This window comes from Oppia nitens, unplaced genomic scaffold, assembly GCF_028296485.1.
Source record: "Oppia nitens isolate AA-2021 unplaced genomic scaffold, nextdenovo-longstitch-racon4-pilon3 scaffold4_pilon_pilon_pilon, whole genome shotgun sequence".
Classification (NCBI taxonomy): Eukaryota; Metazoa; Arthropoda; class Arachnida; order Sarcoptiformes; family Oppiidae; genus Oppia; species Oppia nitens.
In genome coordinates, this window is record NW_026533232.1 from 1,857,630 (window position 1) to 1,878,755 (window position 21,126).

Sequence of the window (21,126 nt, forward strand, 5' to 3'; positions counted from 1 at the left end):
TTTTATATAATTTATTATGTTTAAAAACTATTGCATTAATTATTAGCTTTTTTCATTAGTTAAAAAATAAACAATTATTATTAATAATAATATATTATATCAAAAATATTAGCAATGAATAATTGTATAATAATCAGGGTTTTAAGAAAATAAATGCCTGCCCTGGCAATGCCCAAATAGATGCCATAAATGCCTGGCATTTTGGGCATCTATTTTATTTGCCTGCCAATTTAAATTGCTAAAAAGCAACTGTATTTATAAAAATAATGTAATTTAGTGTTTTAACGTGTTAATTAAATTTACAATTAATTTACTTATTTCTAATTATATTACCTTTTAATTAAAGGTATACAAAACAAAAATACAAGCAAATATATTATAAAAACAATGTCTTATAAATTAATTAATAATATAAAATTAAAATAATAGGTGTCACCACCTGAAAATAGATGCCCAGGGCATGGCAGAGACAGGGCAGGCATTTGGCAAAATTGGCATCTATTGTTTATGCCTGCCATTTTTAAAACCCTGATAATAATTGAAAGATATTATATTAAAAAACTGTCTAATTTCAGTTCAAAAACTGTCAAATTTAGTATAAAATGTAAATAAAAGGATTACAAAATACATAGGAATAGGTATTATAAGTACAAAATAATATATGAAATTATCAATAATTTAAAGACATTTGAATTTCTTCAACATTATAACTGTTTATAGTGTTTATTTCTATCACAAAATGTTCAATTAGTTTAAATATACACAAAACATATGTCATACAAATTAGTAGATTTTAATTTTTGTTGTTAATTATTGATATGGATTTATGAATAATGATTTGGCAATAAATCGTAAATTGGATTCAAAACTTTACGCGATTGAAGCAAATTATGTATATATTTGGGATTATATTGACCCCTATTTCTCATATTTTCTATGTATGCGTCTGTAAATCGGTGCAAATGACTAAAGTATAGGTCGGTTAGCTTTTGGTCGGTATCGGCCCGTGTGATGAACGCATCCCAGGCCTCTTTGGACAGTTCTGACAATTGATACGACTGTTTGGCCGTATAGGCGATCTGCCATTTGGGCACAATTTGTTTGCCATCGATGTTGTCTTGTGTGATATTACTGTAATATGTGGTAAAATCCAATGGCTTTCCCTTTAAAAATATCGGTAATAAAAATTAATAGTAAAATCTCAAAACTACCTTTTCATCCAAAGTGAATATCCTATATCCCGGATTGACTGCTGGCCATGTAGTCACCGAAGATCCAATATAGCCGTGCGATATGGGATACGTTTGATTAGTGGTACGATTTTTGTCGTAAAATACAACAATCTCATCCAAATGTGTATGTCCATAGTACTGGCCAACTATCAGGTGCTGGAAACGGACCATTATCCTAAAATAATTACTGGCCCAGGCTGTGTAGCAAACTTTTGTCTGATATGGGGGTATATGTCCTGCAAAGTGAAATATTTTTAATATTAAAAAATAATATATTTTTAATATTTTTTCAAATATCATAATTACAAACCTATTATAATAGCTGTCTGTTTGTTGAGCTCCGCGGCGTACAGTTCATCGATAAGCCATTTGAGTTGTCCGTCGGGATCGACCGGATCGTAGGCTAACCACCAGTTTCTGTGTTGACAGATATTGTTGTTGAGAACAATCACTTTTATGCGATCGGTAGCCATTGCTGAGTAATATCCGCCTATTTTGAACGACTCTTTGGCCTTCGCTGTGTTGATCCATTGGGACCAGTAGTCGTCAGCTAATGTCTTGTAGAGCCAACTCATGGAGTGTTGACCACTGGATTTGACATCAATCTCATAGGGTATATATCTATAAATCGATATAATTATCACTTTTTAGTTATGTGTTGTAAGATTATTATAAGGTTTCTAAGATTTACTGATTGAATGGATGTGTGTCGTGATTACCCAAACAGGGAAACACCCGTTTTTGACCAAATGTCGACTTCACAACACTGGATAACAATCGGTTATTTTCGAGAACCTGTTGTTGAGTACTGTTGAAATCATCGTGCGGTACGTTATCGCCCGTCCATATGACAAAGTCTAAGTCGGGATGTGCGGCGCCCATGTGTCGGATGGCCTGTTCGGCAAACGGTAATCCAACATCGCATAGGTATCTGGTTTCGGCCCAAACACCGGCCGAATGATTGTGACCATAGCTCGTAGGCCGACAACAGGTGTATTCACCACACACTGAACTGGCACCGGGTGTATAATACAGATCCATATGAATGTCGGTCAAGTGTAACATTTTCAATTGACCCCCAGTTCCGCTATTGTTATAATAGGAATTGGGATCAACTGTTAAGGCAAGCATAGGTAGCTCCCAATTGATCTGTAATCCATTGATAAAAAATAAATAGTTAGGAATTTTGATTTAATATTAAAAAGAGTTTGGTTATGCACTAACAGCATGAGTTAGAGGTAGGCCATAGTATGTCATACAATCGGGATGTAAATAAGTGGCACATATTTCGGGTACTGTTATCTTCGAGAGCTGTAAGGCATAAATCAACGGTTCGACAAACCGTTCGATAGTACCCAAGCAGACACGTTCCGAATCAAATGGTTTGATTGCTCGACACAGGGATTTCGATGATAGTTTGATTTGGTCGGCAATATTGGCCACAGATTTAAAGTACCGGAGCGTCTCATTACACTCGTGGCAACTCTGGTTGTCACGTTTGGCCGCATCGGCTGTAAAAAAAATTTTGACAAATAGCTGGAAATAAAAATTAATTAATTAATTATATTAATTTTAGCATGTTAAGTTTTTTGTTATTTGAAAAATGTTATAATTAATACTGTATTACCTTAGCATCATTATCATCACAATCTTCAGCCCATATAATAGTAATATTAATTATTATTGATATAAATAATGTTATTATAAATAGCAGTAAATAATTGTTAATTAAATTCAATATTTTATACATTTTTATTTTTTTTTGCTACAATTCTGCAAAATAACAGAAATAATATAAAAAATAATATTTATAATATAATTTAAATAATCTATTATAACAATAATTTTTATTAATTTATAATTGCTATTTAGTATATAATATAATATATAAGTAATATATAATGAAATAATTTGTATATTTTATCTATGAAATTGCTAAATAAAATATTATTTTGTAATGAAACCGTTTAATTTAATATAAATTAATAATTATCATTAATATTTATCAAATATTATTCAATGTTTTATATATAATTAATATTCAATGTAAATGACAGACTGTCTATACTATAGAGTCTATAGCATATTATATACTGTAACTATAATATAGCAAAGCACTAGACTTATCATTTTACACGATTAGTGAGTCTGCTATCGGCTGATATCACTCCATCTCTTTAGCTACCCTTTTGGCTCAGTTAGCCAATACAATCCGTGTTACTGTCCTCTGTGACTATGAACTGCAATCAAAAGAGATAACGGTTCACAATATACAGTATCATTAGACAGTTTTCTTCAAAATGTTATAATAAAGTATTTATTCCAATACATTGTGTGTTTAATTATTCCATCGGACACTCACCGTATGGTTGGACGGCCTAACATTACCCATATTTCGGAGTCAAATCTAAGCCATTATAGGCTTCTAAACGGATCGATTCACTTCAAAACCCGTCACAATTTATATGATAACAAAAAATAAATAACATTTTTTATTTTATTTATATAAATATTATATTATATTACTGTAAAATAATAATCATTCATTAATAAATATGATCTAAATTTACAACATATGGGGAAAATCGTGATTAAAATTTTAAAAATTTAGTTTTAATTAATAAAAAAAATTAATATTAATCAAATTATAAATAACATATTTGTTGTTTTTAGCTTTCATCAACCATGGTCAATTTAGTCAATATATATTCAATGTGTATATCATTTAATATTTTCTATAACATTGTTTTTGATGCTATACTAAAAGTCCTATTTTTTATTTCAAAACATTTCATACACATATAAAATTAATTATTTATTACTTTAAAAATATTTAATTATATTAATTGCAAAATTGGGTAAAATATTTTAAATAAAACAAATTTTTATAAAAAGTTTTTTTTTGTATTTCTACTTTTGTATAAAAAAATATTTTTCAAAACATTGAATTCAATAGAATAAATATATAATTTAATTAACAAATAACTATTCAATAGGTATACTTAAATCTAATGATAAAAAGTAATGTCAATCAAATATTTATAATGTTATATAATGTTATATAATTTATATAATTATTATATTTAAAAACTTTTGCATTAATTATTAGCTTTTTTCATCAGTTAAAAAATAAATCGTTATTATTTTTATTAATATACAAATACAGTATTATATCAAAATGTTAGCAATGCACCATTACTTAAAAACAATTTGGTTTTATTTTATAATTTATTACAAAGTAAATAATAGTATACTATAAATATATTTAAAAATTGTATAATTTTAAATCAGCACAAATATGGTAGATATTAATCAACAAAATGTTCTTGGTAAATTATTTACATATCACTCAATCACTGGTAATTCATATATCATATGGAGATATAAGAAATTAAAACATCAATATAATAATAATAATAAGTGTTCAATAAATTTACTAAATTTTTTTATATTTTGTATTTTGAATTTATGTATGTTAGCCTTGATCATTTTTGCATTTTATGACAATCTACAATATTTTTTTATATCTTATAGTCATAATAGAAATAGAAATAATACTAAATATCTAACTAAGAAATCTAATTACAACCATAAAACTTATTTGCTTTATATTTTAAAAATATTTAGCATTTATTTATATATAATCGATGCACTAATTGTTTGGATGATAATGTTTTTCAAATCTGAAACTATTTTCCTATTAATTGAACAAATAATAAAATCAGTAAATATTAATTTAAATTATCAAAGTAAATTGGAAATTATTATTATCATATTACAATTGACAATTTCGATTATCATGGAAATGCTATTTACTATATTATTATCAATTAAAAATGGTTATTTAGACAATCAATTAATAAGGTACCTGTCACAAATTCAATATACGCTAATGTTTAATACAAAACTTACGGTATTATCGTTGATGACATACGCAAGTTGTTTGATAGCAAAACATATACAAAAAATTACCAAAAATTTAAATTCATTAAACAATTTACAGATTGTGTTCAAACAATTGTTAAAAATGTCTGTATTTATTAAAAAACTGGATTCACATGTTTGTTGGTATTGTTTTATTTTATTGGCAATTTGTACACTAAATTGTTTAACATGTTTGAGCATGCTGATTTTGAGACCAACTATTTATACTATTTTTGTGGCCATATTTATTGAAAATGCATTTTTATTAATGTCAATATGTTTTGTATCAAATATAGTTGCCGCAAGTTACCGTAAATTTCTCGATAAATTACAACTATTAGAATTAAATTTAGTAAATAACAAAAATATTGATTATGATTATTATTATGTTATTATTAGACGATTGTATCGCATGGAAAATGATTTTAACTATACAGCCGGCAACATATATCCGATTACTTTAAAAACTATTTTGTCAATAATGGCCATTACATTAAGTTATGCCGTTATTATTACGCAAACCTATTAAAAATATTTTTAAAAATTTTACTATTAAAGGAAATGAAATATAAATCTAATAATAATTTGAAACTAATTTAACAATTAATTGACATAATAACTATTAATTTAAATTATTATTGTAATTTACATATCATTATTCTTGTTTTACATTTGATTGTTAACATTTAAAAGTTGTATTACAAATAATTTTAATACATTAAACAATTTACAGATAGTATTTAAATAATTAATGAAAATACGTTTTTATTAAACTCAATATGTTTTTCTATCAATTATTATTGTCGTAAGTTTTTGAAAATTTCTCGATAAACTACAAGTATTAACAAACTATTATTTTGCCACAAAATTTGATAATTTTTATATTACAATTTGTCGATTGTATCGCATTCAAAATTATCTTAACTATATTACAGGCAATTTATATCTTATTAAATTGAAAACAAAATTTTTCAGTTATGGCCATCACATTAAGTTATGGGGTTATTATCACAGAAACTTATCAATAGTATTTTTTTATATAATAAATGCATAATTCATAAAAATAATATTATTACAACTATTATAGCTTACTATTATTATTATTATTATTTCTATACAATAATATATTATTAAGAAAATGATATCAATCAAAACATTTCTTGACAATATATTTTATGTACATATTTTATAGTTTATATTATTATTATTTATGTTATTGTTATTAATGATATTTTATTGATTAATTATTTGATATTTGATATTTGATATACCACTATATGAGAATTAAAGTAATATTTTAATAAAAAAAAACTAAATATGCACCTTAATATTAAATTTATTAAACTTTTATTAATATTATATTTAGCTTTTAAATGTTTATTTATTCATAATCAATATTAATACTTAGATCGTATGAAATAAAAAAAACATATTATTAAATAAAATTTTATACATTATTGATTTTAAATGTTACTTAAGTTTTAACAGATTTTAGTATATATAAAAAATTATCTATTTATTTATTTTTTTTAACAGAATTATATATTAATAATTAAAATTTAATTAAACAATTTAAAAATAAGTGTAATACATTATTAATTAAAATGATTAATGTAGAGAATAATCAATTATTGGGATACAAAATATTATATAATTATCACACCATAACATTAAATACATATATTTGGTGGAGATATCGACAAACAATTAAGCATTCATTCAAATCTATAATAAAATTATTAATACTATTCGTATGGAATCTGCTATTATTGGCAATAATTATAAATATTATCAACTATTTGATGATTAATACTATAGATGTCTACTATAAACATCAGAAGCAAACAAAAAAATCTAATTTATTTCTAGTATTAAAATGTTTTGCCATTTTAACACATGGATTGGAAAACCTAATAAATTGGCTTTTATTGGTTTTTAGGTGTAACCAAATGTTGATATTCATAGAAAAATTAATCAATAATTTACAAATTGATAGACAATTTGAACATAAAATTGGTATTATTATTGTATTGACACAAATATCAATAGCGATATTACTATCGACAGTATTTCTCATATTTGATTTTACAAAAAATGGTTATTGGAAATTTAACATGGACAGTTTTCTAGATGAGCTACTGTTTATCATAGTTATTAACACTAGATTAACATTGATATCGTTAATAGCATATGTAAGCAGTTGTATAGCTAGAAAACTACATGAGCTGACTATTGGTTTAACTTCGTTGAATGAATTGAATCAATTATTTAGACAACTGTTACAACTAAAAGTATGGATCAAACAATTTGATAAATATAGTTGCGATTACATATTGATAACACTGGCTATGGGTTTAATTAATTCTATAGCAAATATATGTATGACTTATGCCAAACCTGAATTGTATTACACTAACATACCGGTGCTATTTGAATGTATGACAACAGTACTAATGTTATGCTATGTTTGCAATATTATTGGTCGATATGTTGATAAATTACTCAATCAATTGCAAAATGTTGAATCAAAATATTTGACAAAAATTATTGAAGATAATACTAATATTTTTAAATATGATTACAATGTAATTAATAGATTGTATGAATTGCGAGATGAGTTTAATTTTACAGTATTTAATATCTATATTATTAAATCAAATATTGTTATGTCATTCATGGCTTTGGTTATCAGTTATTCTGTTATATTAATACAAACTTATTAATTTAAAATTATTTAATAGAAAATATCTTTTATTTTTTTAATCTATATTTATAAAATGTATTTATTTTTGTGTATTAATAATAATTAATAAATTATATTGTTAATTATGCATTATAATGTTAATTATAAGAAATACTAAAGTAATATCAAATCTACAGTATATTTGTATTTGTTATAAAATGTCCATAAAGTCATTGCTTTAAATAATTATAATATAAAATATTTTATTAATTTTATTTATAATTAATTTGTTAATTAAATAATATGAATTATTTTATAAACTTAATTTACACGATAAATCTAATGTTATGTTTAACCAGATTGTATGAGTATAATAGTATAGCTAACAGTTAATGCCATTAATGAGATAAATGTTTTTGTATTGATTTTATACAAATTCAATGCCGTGAACGACATGTCGTTACCGATTTCAATCATACGGTTCATTGCTATACTGTCGCCACCACTGCAAGCATAGCCATTATTTAGGACTGACTTTGCCTCCAATTCGTATAGTTTGGCCAAAAAATTTTGATATTTTTTGCTAATAATATCGGGTACATAGCACAGGGCAAACAGCATAAGTAAATTTTCGACTATAGGCCCCAAAACAAATGAATAGCTATTACCGGCATTTAAACACAGTATACTAAACTGTGCCGTAACGTTGACCGTAATGTTTATCAGCCCTATGAACAGGTAGTCAGTGATAAGGGTATCAAATTTGTGAACAATAACACTTGTTTCAAGAAATATGCCGACCATTTGACGACAGTCTCCTAATGATCTCAATCGATGGGTCATATCGTGAAATTTTGACGATACACACAAACACTGGTAGGCTAGCAATGATAACGGTGTCAATTTGGTTAGTATTACCAAGAAATCAAGTATTGATGAATAATAGATGGAATATAATTGATAGGACTCTGCAAATGCAATATTAAGTGATATAAATATGATTTCGATAGCACCGGCAGTAAGTAACTGATAGAATACTATACGGCGTCCTATTTGGCGCTCATGTATCTGATTCAATGATAGCCATTGCCTGTTACGGATCAATGCCATGATTATTGTAGGACATCTAATGTTCAACAATATCCATACATACAGGGCTTCCAGTATATAACACATAGATCCCACACAATATAATACATAGACGACATTTGATTTGTAAAAGTGTTTAAATTGATTTAGTTGGCCATACAATGTGATCATTTCTATTGTATAGTCGACAATCAAATATAATATAACACACAATGATATGATGTTTACAATTATACAAACAAACAATTGAATAATTGAATTGTGTTTAAATTGATTATTACGAAATCGCCATAAAATATATGACTGTCCATATAGTTTATGAAATCCAATCAATAGATCTAATCCTTTATAATTTGTAGACTCCATATGATATGATATAAAATATACGGTAAATGATAGAAATATTTTTAAACTGTTGAAAGTCTAAATTATAGCTATCTATATATCAATAAATTTATAAAAACTATTATAAAAATAATTATTTTATTTTTATTGGATTTTATATTTGATTTAGTCATTTACATGTACTATAATGTAGTATAATGTAAATAAATATGTTAAGTAAATAATATTTATTGTAAGTTGTTATAAGTTATAATAATTTTATATGTTATTAACTAATTAATTATTGATTTCTTTTCTTAAAATTTATTATTTAAAGATTATGTAATAAGAATAGTTAATAAGATAACTAAAATAATTTTTTAAAAAATAATAATAATTTTGAAAAATTTGTTAAAATAAATTTATCTAATGTAATTGTGTTTTTATTAATTATCATTTTAATAATAATTTGTTAATAATTGAAATAAATGTTTAGATTTTGAATTATCATTTATTATCATGAGACTTTTAAAAAATATTATACTAATTTAAAACTTAGTTGATAATATAAAAATGTTTATCTAATTTTCTATTTAGTTAAAAGAAAATATATAAATTTATATGAAAATAAATATTAATATTGTTACCCATTACCCACTAATCACTAAATAAAATTGTAATTGGTCATTTTTTAATTAATTGTATGATTTGGCAGATAATTGCAGTCGACTATCATTTATAAATTTTTATAAACAGTCGAGTGTAAATTATTTTGCATATAATACAATTAATTAAAAAATGACCAATTACAATTTTATTTAGTTTAAAATTATCTACAACATTGCCACTTGGTAATTTTTTAATTCAATGTATTGTTGACCAGATAATTGTAATTAATAGCATCGCCGCTTTAATAAACTTGCAAAAAAAATGTTTTACTTACCGTAAAACTATACTTAACTTATTTGGTCGCATAAGTTGTTTTAGTATTAGTAAATTAGTAAAAATAATAATTAAAATTTCAAATAATCTTATTTTTTGTTAATATTTTAATCATTTAAATGATAAAGCTATTTTTAAAATTCAATTTATTATTTACATATTTTAATAAATTAATAAATTAGATAATATATTATTTACTTTTAAATATTTTTTTAATTCTAAAATTCATTATTATTATTATTTTATAACTGTTTATATAATAGTTTTTTATATCAAAAAATATACACAAAATGTTCAATTAGTTTAAATATACACAAAACATATGTCAAACAAATTAGTAGATTATAATTTTTGTTGTTAATTATTGATATGGATTTTGAATAATGATTTGGCAATAAATCGTAAATTGGATTCAAAACTTTACGCGATTGAAGCAAATTATGAATGTATTTAGGATTATATTGACCCCTATTTCTCATATTTTCTATGTATGCATCAGTAAAACGATGCAAATGACTAAAGTATAAGTCAGTTAGTTTTTGGTCGGTATCGGCCCGTGTGATGAACGCATCCCAGGCCTCTTTGGACAGTTCTGACAATTGATACGACTGTTTTGCCGTATAGGCGATCTGCCATTTGGGCACAATTTGTTTGCCATCGATGTTGTCTTGTGTGATATTACTGTAATATGTGGTAAAATCCAATGGCTTTCCCTTTAAAAATATCGGTAATAAAAATTAATAGTAAAATCTCAAAAATAAAACAGTGCGCGCCTACCGTTTCATCCAATGTGAATATTCTATATCCCGGATTGACTGCTGGCCATGTAGTCACCGAAGATCCAATATAGCCATGTGATATGGGATACGTTTGATTAGTGGTACGATTTTTGTCGTAAAATACAACAATCTCATCCAAATGTGTATGTCCATAGTACTGGCCAACTATCAGGTGCTGGAAACGGACCATTATCCTAAAATAATTACTTGCCCAGGCTGTGTAGCAAACTTTTGTCTGGTATGGGGGTATATGTCCTGCAAAGAGAAATATTTATAATATTAAATAATAATTTTTTAAAATACTTTTTTCAAATATTATAATTACAAACCTATTATAATAGCTGTCTGTTTGTTGAGCTCCGCGGCGTACAGTTCATCGATAAGCCATTTGAGTTGTCCGTCGGGATCGACCGGATCGTAGGCTAACCACCAGTTTCTGTGTTGACAGATATTGTTGTTGAGAATAACAACTTTTATGCGATCGGTAGCCATTGCTGAGTAATATCCGCCTATTTTGAACGACTCTTTGGCCTTCGCTGTGTTGATCCATTGGGACCAGTAGTCGTCAGCCAATGTCTTGTAGAGCCAACTCATGGAGTGTTGACCACTGGATTTGACATCAATCTCATAGGGTATATATCTATAAATCGATATAATTATCACTTTTTTAGTTATGTGTTGTAAAATTATTATAAGGTTTCTAAGATTTACTGATTGAATGGATGTGTGTCGTGATTACCCAAACAGGGAAACACCCGTTTTTGGCCAAATGTCGACTTTACAACACTGGCTATCAATCGGTTATTTTCGAGATCCTGTTGTTGAGTACTATTGAATTCATCGTGCGGTACGTTATCACCCGTCCATATGACAAAATCTAAGTCTGGATGTTCGGCGCCCATGTGTCGGATGGCCTGTTCGGCAAACGGTAGTCCAACATCGCACAGGTATCTTGTTTCAGCCCAAACACCTGCCGAATGATTGTGACCATAGCTCGTAGGACGACAACAGGTGGATTCACCGCACACTGAACTGGCACCGGGTGTATAATACAGATCCATGTGTGTGTCGGTCAAGTGCAACATTTTCAATTGACCACCATTTTCGCTATTGTTGTAATAGGAATTGGGATCAACTGTTAAGGCAGGTATATGTAGCTCCCAATTGGTCTGTAATCCATAAATAAAAAAACTTATAGTTAGGAATTTTTATTTAATATTAAAAAAAAATTGGTTATGCACTAACTGCATGAGTTAATGGTAGGCCATAGTGTGTCATACAATCGGGATGTAAATAAGTGGCACATATTTCGGGTACTGTTATCTTCGAGAGCTGTAAGGCATAAATCAACGGTTCGACAAACCGTTCGATAGTACCCAAGCAGACACGTTCCGAATCAAATGGTTTGATTGCCCGACACAAAGATTTCGATGACTGTTTGATTTGGTCGGCAATATTGGCCACAGATTTAAAATACCGGAGCGTCTCATTACACTCGTGGCAACTCTGGTTGTCACGTTTGGCCGCATCGGCTGCTAATAAAATATTGACAAATAGCTGGAAATAAAAATTAATTAATTAATTATATTAATTTTAGCATGTTAAGTTTTTTGTTATTTGAAAAATGTTATAATTAATACTGTATATTACCTTAGCATCGTTAGCATTTTCGTCCAACTCTAGGCCAGTTAGCTCTAAGTTAGTCAATATTTGATTAAGTTTAACAAAATACAGATCATCATCGTTATCATTATTATCATGACTATTGTCGGCACATATAGTTGTAATATTAATTAATATAAATAATGTTATTATAAATAGCAGTAAATAGTTGTTAATTGAATTCAATATTTTATACATTTTTAAAAAAATATTTATTCTACAATACTACTGCTAAAAACATTAATTATATATATTTAATAATAAATTTAAAAAAAATAATATTTATAAAATATATTAAATAATCTATTATAACAATAATTTTTATTAATTGATAATTGCTATTTATATAATGAAATAATTTGTACATTTTATCTATAAAAAAAAATTATAGATACAATATTATTTACATGATAACAACAACAAAAATTATTGAAATTAAAATCTTATAAATTATTATAACTATTAATATTATAATTAATCAATTTATTGCTAATTAATTTATGAAAAGTGTGTGATAAATAAAATTATTTAATTTTAATTAATAAACAATAATTTTTATTTTATTTTTTAATAATTTAAATATAATAATTTAATAATAAAGTAATTTTGAAGGTCTAATTTGTTAACATATGATAAACTATTGCTTATTGTATTATAAATGTGACTTTAAGTACTGTACTTTAAGGCTTATCCTACAAAAAAAAATTTAGATAAAAAGTTCAATAACTATATCCTTATAACAATAATTATTATTACAGTATATTAATATATGAAATACTGTACATAATTATAAATACATTTATGTCAATAAAATGTGAGAAAATTATATATTTTTTTAAACGTTTACTTTTAGTTACTATTAATTATACGTTTATAAAAATTATGAAATTGTGTTTAATAGCTATCAAATAAAATAACTATACATTTTTTATCTGAACTACAATTACAATAAACAATTGAATAAAAAACATTTAATTATTTGATTTGTTAGACAAAATAAAATTATAACAAATAAATCAATTTTTTATTTAATAGTAAATCATTGTATAATAAATAATAATTATGAAGTTATGAAAATTACTTTTTATTTGGTTAACCATTAAATGTCTACTAATACCTGAAACCACACACACACTTAAGCACAGTTAGGTAGACATTATGGTTGGTTGATACCTTACCATATATGGGCAATACTACTACTTTATAATAATTATTTTTTGGACCATACGATAACAGTGCACACGTGTGACTGTACTATCCGTTTAGGTAATGTATACATTGTGTGTCTAGTATTGGATAAGCCATTACATCGACAACTACTGTCCCCTCATAGACACACATACACTAACTCACTGTCACTATAAACGTAACATACCGTTACGTATATATACAGTAGTCGTATGACTTCACACACACACACACGTGTCGTCTAATAATGTCAGACAGTATGTCGCCTACCGGTGCCCACAGTGGCGTACACACACACAATGTATGGACATTGATTTTTTTGGTCTTAATTTTGATAATATGATTATTATTATATATAATATTATTTGATAATACAATTAAAAGTTAAAATTAATTAAAAAATAACTTATTAGTAATTAAACCATTAAATCATAATTATATAGTTATTATAATAAAATAATTTTGTTTTTTTTTAACTACAATACTAATGGTTACGCCTCTAATAGATGTCATAATTTTTTTTTAAACATGACATCCACTCAAATATGATTGACTGATTGGTCAATAGAAAAAACAAACACAAAACTGACAGTTAAAGCACTGGTAGATGTCGTCTGTATTTGATAGCTAACCGTCCGTTTAAATGACCAAACGATTGATTTTTAATAAAAAATATATTTTTTAATTAAGTGTTTCACTCAAACAGTCAATACATTTAAATGTAATTTTTTTTTGAATGCAATACTATTTGACTTTCAATTGCTATCAAATTGTTTTAAACTTTTTTTTTTAAATATTTAACTAATAATTGATTTTCAATTAATTTATTATTATTTTTTTGATGTGTTATTTGTTATCAAAAAATCTAAATAAATTATTTTGTTATTAATATATAAATAGTTTGTTATTTTTTTTGTTAAACTTTTCTTAAATTTTTTTTTCATTAATTTAAAACATAATTTGTCTAAAACTTTATAAAAACCCGATAAAAATGACGACCAAAACCAGTGGACAAACAGCATTATTGGTCAACGATGTCGGCAACAAGTCTTTCGGCGACAACAATGGCCAGACAAAGATCGCCGCCACCGCCGCCGGCAAAGGCCAGCGATACTCACTGCGGCACCGATTGTCTGACCAGAAGTGGCGTCAAAACGTGAACAACGCGTTTACGGCTCTGAAAAAGGTGGTCACCAAACACGGTGTTGTTGTGAACAGCAAACAGGAGACGACGGCCGACAACGAAATGCCGCCGAAAGTTGTCTCGAAGTCGAATCGAATCCAAAAGCCGAAGCGTAAGATATCGAAAGGTATGTCCAAATTGAAGACATTGGAGACGACCGTTGATTTGACGGCCGCTCTGGAGTCCCGTTTCGAAAATGCGGTCAACGAAAAGCAAAATGAATTGATGGATGTCTTCATCAAGTCGTCCGCCAATACGGCTGCAGACAAACCGCCGTTGATTGCCGTAAACGCGTTGCAGAAACTGAAGGACACGTTCGCCGCATTTGAGAAGCGTTTTGAATTGGAAAACAAACAGCCGAAGAAACGTACCGTCGAGTTGACCAACGATAAGACAACCGCATCGGTGAACACTGTGATCGACAAAGCAGTGATCAATGATTTCATCGATGATACCACTGATGATTGCAAGCAAACGGCTTGTATTTCAGTAGACAACCAGTCGTTGTACACACTGTTGAGCGAAAATGTTGCCAACGAAGTGGTTATCAACGAAGTCAACGATTTTAACCAATTGGACATAAAGCCAAACATCATCGAGAGTACAACAACTACAACAACAACATCAAAGTGGTCACAGATTAAACAGATGACAAACACCGATACCGATAGTACTTATTTTGATTACAAGTATTTTCCGATTGATCTCTGGCCGCTGGACATCACCGACAGTTTGACTCCGCTGATGCCATGCGATCCATACAGTATGCCGTGGGGACCGTGGGATCCACTAGACTCTGATATCGACTATGATTTAACTACCGATCTGGTCGAACATTTGGCCGCAACAATGCCGGTACCGCTGACCACTGGGTTTGGCGGCGGAGGCGGCGGCGGTTCGTTCATCGATAGTATGTTTGATAATTCATATAATTTATGAAACATTTTTATTTTTATTTGATTTGATTTTTTGTGATAATAAATTTGTTTTGTTTGTAAAATACTAGAGAGAAAAAAATAGTTATGAAAACATAAGAAATAATTTTAATTTAATTTTTTTTGTTGAAAAATATAATTATTTTTCTTTTTTGTTTAATATAACATTTTTAAGGGGGATTTAATAAGTTTTTTTTGATTGATTTTTCAAAAATCTAATAATAATAATAATAATTTATCATTTGTTTCATTTGTATTATAATATCATTATTACATATTCATTGTTTACATCAAACATATTACTAATTGATTTTATTTCATATTTTATTGTAATTTTATTTTATTATTTTTTCATTAATCTTTTTTTTGTGTATAAAACTTAATTTATATTGTAGTTTATATAAAATAATATTGTTTATTATTATTATTATTATTAATTGTTGGGGAGTTTCTAAATTTTATAATCTAATTTGTAAAAAACTTGTAAATTTTATGTCATTGTCATTAATTTTAGTTAATTTATTACAAATAGTCTATTATAATAAAAATTGTTTTTTTATAAATATAATTTGTTTTTTTTATTAAAGTAATGTAAGTTAATAATGTAAAGTATATTAAACATTATTATAATAACTTAGAATAATTTTTTTAATTATTATATAATTTATTTATTAGTTTACCGACGGCGTCGATGATATGGCCGCACATTTTGCCGCATAAATAGTGGACTCGAGTGTCAATTCAATCATTTGTTTGGACTGACAATTGTCGTGCGTATTGACCGCCAGAAAACAGTGGCCAATATTATATCGTACCCGATGTTTGTCCATCTCGTAGACTGATATCCTTACGGGAAAGTTATCGCCCAATATATGAAACTTTTCTTTTTTGTTGAACTTAATTACCGATGATTTCTTGGATCTAATAAATGATGTCTCAAAATACTCTTGTGATTGACTGTTGATTGTCTGATCACTGTTTTCGGTCTGCGAGGCGTCCGATGTCTGGCTGAGCGTTCGCTGTCGTGGATAGAGTCGAGCAAACACTCCTTCGGCAACCAGTTTATCTTCAGGCGAGTGACCACTTCGGCGTAAATGTTTGCCTTTTACCAACCATACCGAAGCGCTGCGGCCGTCGCAAACAACCGACATTACAAGTGATGGCTTATTGGTCTCAATGTCTACCGATTCGACTGACGTTATCGATGTCTGCGATTGCAATGATAACTGTCTTTTGGGTTGAACTCTGTCGATAACGTAACGGCTGTTCCGATTGTAGAAGACATCGCCATCCGATGACTCAGAGTTATCACTTGAACCACCGCTTTCTTTAGCACTTTTTAGGTCACTGGAAGTGCTGTTCAATTACAAAAACAAAAACAAATTATTAATTATATCCACAAACCTATTGTTTTTAATATTATATTACATTATCTGTCTTTTTGTAGATAAAGGTATAACTCCGGCCTCAATGGTCTCATCGCAGATACTGTTCTTCTTTTTCTGGCTTTTTCGCTGACGATATCTAAACACAATAAAGACAACAACCATTGCTATGAAGACGAGACAACCGGTGGTCAACAATATTATCAACAAATTGGATCCTATTTTGAGTAGTGATGTAATGATTTGGAAAATTATTGTAATGACATTTACTTATTAATTAATTAATGAAAATTGCATATTCACTAATTCATAATATATTAAGAAAAAACTTTTTTTTTAATTTTAAGTTATTTTTCTGTATCTAAATTTGGCATTTTTTGTATGAGACACACAAAATATATGTATAATCATAAATGTTTTATCAAATAGTTAGTTGTTTTGTATTTCAAAAATATTATATTAAATTTAATACATATTTTTAGGTAGCATTGAAATCACACAATTTTAATTAAAAATACTTTATATTAATTATAGTTAAATCCTTGATGAGTATGTTTTTCAATATTATTATTATTGTTTTAGTATTTTTTGATATATTTATTTTTTCCTTTATTGAAAAATATGGTATGATGTGTTTTTATATAATTTTTTTTTTAAATATCATATTAAACAAAAAAAAAATTTATCATTTAATAAAATACTGTATTAATGTATTTTTAAAACACACACATATATAAAAAAAGCATCACTAAACACCTGCTTTACTTTTTATTATTTTTTAATATTATGTTTTCATAATTTTATTTAGATTTTTTTTATTATAAATTAGTTAATTTGTCTAAACTTTATTATCAATATAAAAACTTTATATAAATAAATTTGCAAAATGTTTATATTTTAGTTTGTTAAAATAATTGATTTTAAAATAATAAATGTAAAAACTGCTAATATTTTATATAGATAAATTAAAATAGATTATATTATCAACTGTTTAATTATATATATATATATAAAACTATAAAATATATTATTTATAATATATTACATTTATAAATTGTTTTATTATACAATACATTATTATGTATTACATTACATTTTGTATAATAATATTTATAACCTTATAGATAATACTTAAATATTTTTCATATTTATATTTTATACTTAAAAATCAGTATTATTTAATTCAATTATATACTATAAATATATTAAATTTAAAAAATTAACTTAACTTATATTAATTATATTAATGTATTTGAATTAAAATTGTTAAATTATAATTTTTTAACAAAATAAAAATAACATACCGCTACTAAATAATCCAAATAGTAGTTTATTATTAGTTTTTACATTATTATTATTATCAAACATTATTAATTTTAATTATCTTTAATTTAGTAATCAATACAAACAAGGTTAACCTTTTAATTTGTATTGCTATACAACTATTTTTTTATGTTGAACTTTTAAATACATTTATGTTTAATACTTGTCAACAAACATAATGTAATTAATTTACCTACAAATTGAGATAATACATTGTATTATGATTATACAGTAAAAATATATAACATACTGTATATATCTTACCAATTTGTAATGTAATATTATAAAATACTGATATCATTGTTTTAATATTTATATTCAATCTCTATTACATTACATTTTGGTTGTCACATATTTTTGTTAAATTGATTTATTACATTTAAAATCCTGTAAACTTAACAATTAATAAAAATTACAGTATAGGTACTTAAAATTTTTATAAGTAAGTTTTTTGTTGTTGATATCAATGTACTATAAAAAAAATAATAATTTATAATATTAAATAATTATTAAATGAATGGTTAAAATAATATTAGTACAAACAAAAATGTTAATTTGTAAAAATAATATACTAATAATATTGATGATAAAATATCACTTTTACTTAAACAAAACAAAAAATTATATTTAGTATATAATTTTGTATTATAAATATTGTATTCTCAATAGATAAATTTTAATTAATAATAAAAATTTATTTATAATTAATATACAAAATTGAGATTCAAACATGTCATACATATCACATACATTCACATTCATCATACATAACTAAAATTTCACAAATTAACAATTAAAATCACAATTAATTATTACATTACGCGCACAGTTTATGCTGTATTAATATTACTATTCATTTATTACTAATATAAACAATTATTAAAAATTTAATTAATGCTTAGAATAATTCAAAAATACTATTTTTTTGTAATTTAATCAATTAGTTTATTTGGTAACGAATAAAAGTTTTGCCAAAAATATGAATTTATTTATCACTAAATTTATTAACAAAAACTATTTATCTGCTGCGATATCGGCGGTAATATTGGCTACCAATTACTCGTATTATAGATACCGTTACCAAACATATACAGATTGCCAACCATTGTTGTCACCACCACTACCACCACCACAGCCGATGATAATTAGACGTACTTTGATGACATGGGCCGGAAGTAATCCACATATTGACGATTTATTCCAACAAAACCGATCATCGGTTGTCTACGTAGTACCGCAAAATCGTGACCAATTGGACTGCGATACATTCGGTACGGGATTCATTGTCCAATGTGACGACCCGGACAACTGTCTAGTGATAACCAATTATCATGTGTGTTACGACAGTCCAGTAGTGGGCGTCAAATTTGCGGTCAATTATACTAATGGAGATATACTACGTGATATAGACCCGCAATCTATGAATGAACCGCTAACATATTTGTGGTCTCAAGTGGTATACGTCGAACCGTACCGGGATCTGGTACTCGTACGTCTACCGCCGGTAAAACTGGACCTATTATGGGCCTTACGACTGGCTAACAATGAGCCAGAAATTGGTGATTGGTTTATATTGTTAGGTCATGGCGATATAGCCAATAGTTTTAAATACGGTATTGTTGCCCATCCTAACCATCCTATGGAGTATGAAAGAGGTCTATTAGGCCAAAGCAGCGAAATAGTATTTGCAATGAATTATTTGCAATTACAGATTGTCACACAAATAACTCCCGGCTATTCTGGCGGACCGGTGCTCAATATGAACGGAGAAGTGATTGGCGTATGTTTTGGTAGACGGATGCCGAAGATGTCACAGGCGATCAAATTGACAGATATTAAAGGTTTTTTAGACACCAATTATTTATTTATTTTGTTTGTTTTTCTAACTATTTTTTTTTGTTTCTTTAATGAATAGATTTTCTAGAATTAGCCGAATTATACGACATGTCTCTTAATAGTGAAAATCTGGTGAATCAACGGCGATACCGGTTTTCAAAGTCAATCGGTGTTGTCGTCAAATATGACAACCACTCGTATACAGTCAGAGGCTATGCGCCAAACGCTATACTAGTCAAGTATTATTTGTTTATTTTATTAATTTTTTTTTGTTTTTATTAACATTTTATTTGATAATAATTATTATTATTTGTTTAATCATTTAAGAAATCATTTGCTGCCAAATGACCGGATTATCGGTATTAACGATATGGCCATCCAATCAAAGTATCACTTAAGGCAAGCCGTCAAAGAGTGGGAAACAGTAGATTATGACAATTCTCCGGGTATTAAGCTTCGGGTGATGAGAAATAATCAGGGATTAGATGTATACGTTAAGCCAGAAATTTTAAGACATTTGTTTTATTGAATTATTTATTTATAGATCAATATTATATAATCTATACTAATATATATTATTTAGAATTTAATATTTTATAAATTAATATTTATAATTTTGAAATGTTTGTGTATATTTACAA

General features: G+C 26.7%; 4 protein-coding genes across 4 annotated transcripts; 1 reads left to right on the forward strand and 3 right to left on the reverse strand.

Annotated features, from left to right (window-relative positions):
- Positions 1-824: 824 nt before the first annotated feature.
- LOC128960098 (sphingomyelin phosphodiesterase-like) lies at positions 825-2,895 on the reverse strand (the record flags this gene model as incomplete). Its single annotated transcript, XM_054306169.1, has 6 exons — positions 825-1,163; positions 1,212-1,468; positions 1,543-1,853; positions 1,924-2,381; positions 2,457-2,768; positions 2,860-2,895. Coding segments are annotated over 6 exons (1,713 nt in total), but the record flags the coding sequence as incomplete, so codon positions are not given.
- A 6,551-nt stretch (positions 2,896-9,446) lies between these two features.
- LOC128960099 (sphingomyelin phosphodiesterase-like) lies at positions 9,447-12,828 on the reverse strand. The gene is made up of 7 exons (XM_054306170.1): positions 12,624-12,828; positions 12,219-12,530; positions 11,685-12,142; positions 11,303-11,613; positions 10,972-11,228; positions 10,614-10,907; positions 9,447-9,455 (listed from the first exon to the last, which is right to left on the reverse strand). The coding sequence occupies exons 2-7, from the start codon at positions 12,249-12,251 to the stop codon at positions 9,447-9,449; spliced, it is 1,362 nt and encodes a 453-aa protein (XP_054162145.1). The 5' UTR covers positions 12,252-12,530; positions 12,624-12,828.
- A 3,784-nt stretch (positions 12,829-16,612) lies between these two features.
- On the reverse strand, positions 16,613-18,665 carry LOC128960101 (uncharacterized). The gene is made up of 3 exons (XM_054306172.1): positions 18,631-18,665; positions 17,370-17,544; positions 16,613-17,297 (listed from the first exon to the last, which is right to left on the reverse strand). The coding sequence occupies exons 2-3, from the start codon at positions 17,489-17,491 to the stop codon at positions 16,613-16,615; spliced, it is 807 nt and encodes a 268-aa protein (XP_054162147.1). The 5' UTR covers positions 17,492-17,544; positions 18,631-18,665.
- A 955-nt stretch (positions 18,666-19,620) lies between these two features.
- On the forward strand, positions 19,621-21,048 carry LOC128959465 (serine protease HTRA2, mitochondrial-like). Its single transcript, XM_054305422.1, has 3 exons — positions 19,621-20,490; positions 20,565-20,724; positions 20,813-21,048. Exons 1-3 carry the CDS (start codon positions 19,629-19,631, stop codon positions 21,012-21,014), a joined length of 1,224 nt encoding a protein of 407 aa, XP_054161397.1. The 5' UTR covers positions 19,621-19,628; the 3' UTR covers positions 21,015-21,048.
- The last annotated feature ends 78 nt before the right edge of the window (positions 21,049-21,126 follow it).

Coding starts and splice junctions, on each gene's coding strand:
- LOC128960099 (XM_054306170.1), bottom strand. CDS start 12,251: ATGACACACTATGGCCTACCATTAACTCATGCA. Junction 11,229..11,302: donor ACAGACAGCTATTATAATAG/GTTTGTAATTAT, acceptor TTCTCTTTGCAG/GACATATACCCCCATACCAG. Junction 10,908..10,971: donor TATTCACATTGGATGAAACG/GTAGGCGCGCAC, acceptor ATATTTTTAAAG/GGAAAGCCATTGGATTTTAC.
- LOC128960101 (XM_054306172.1), bottom strand. CDS start 17,491: ATGGTTGTTGTCTTTATTGTGTTTAGATATCGTCAGCGAAAAAGCCAG. Junction 17,298..17,369: donor TCTACAAAAAGACAGATAAT/GTAATATAATAT, acceptor GTAATTGAACAG/CACTTCCAGTGACCTAAAAA.
- LOC128959465 (XM_054305422.1), top strand. CDS start 19,629: ATGAATTTATTTATCACTAAATTTATTAACAAAAACTATTTATCTGCT. Junction 20,491..20,564: donor CAAATTGACAGATATTAAAG/GTTTTTTAGACA, acceptor TTTAATGAATAG/ATTTTCTAGAATTAGCCGAA. Junction 20,725..20,812: donor CCAAACGCTATACTAGTCAA/GTATTATTTGTT, acceptor TAATCATTTAAG/AAATCATTTGCTGCCAAATG.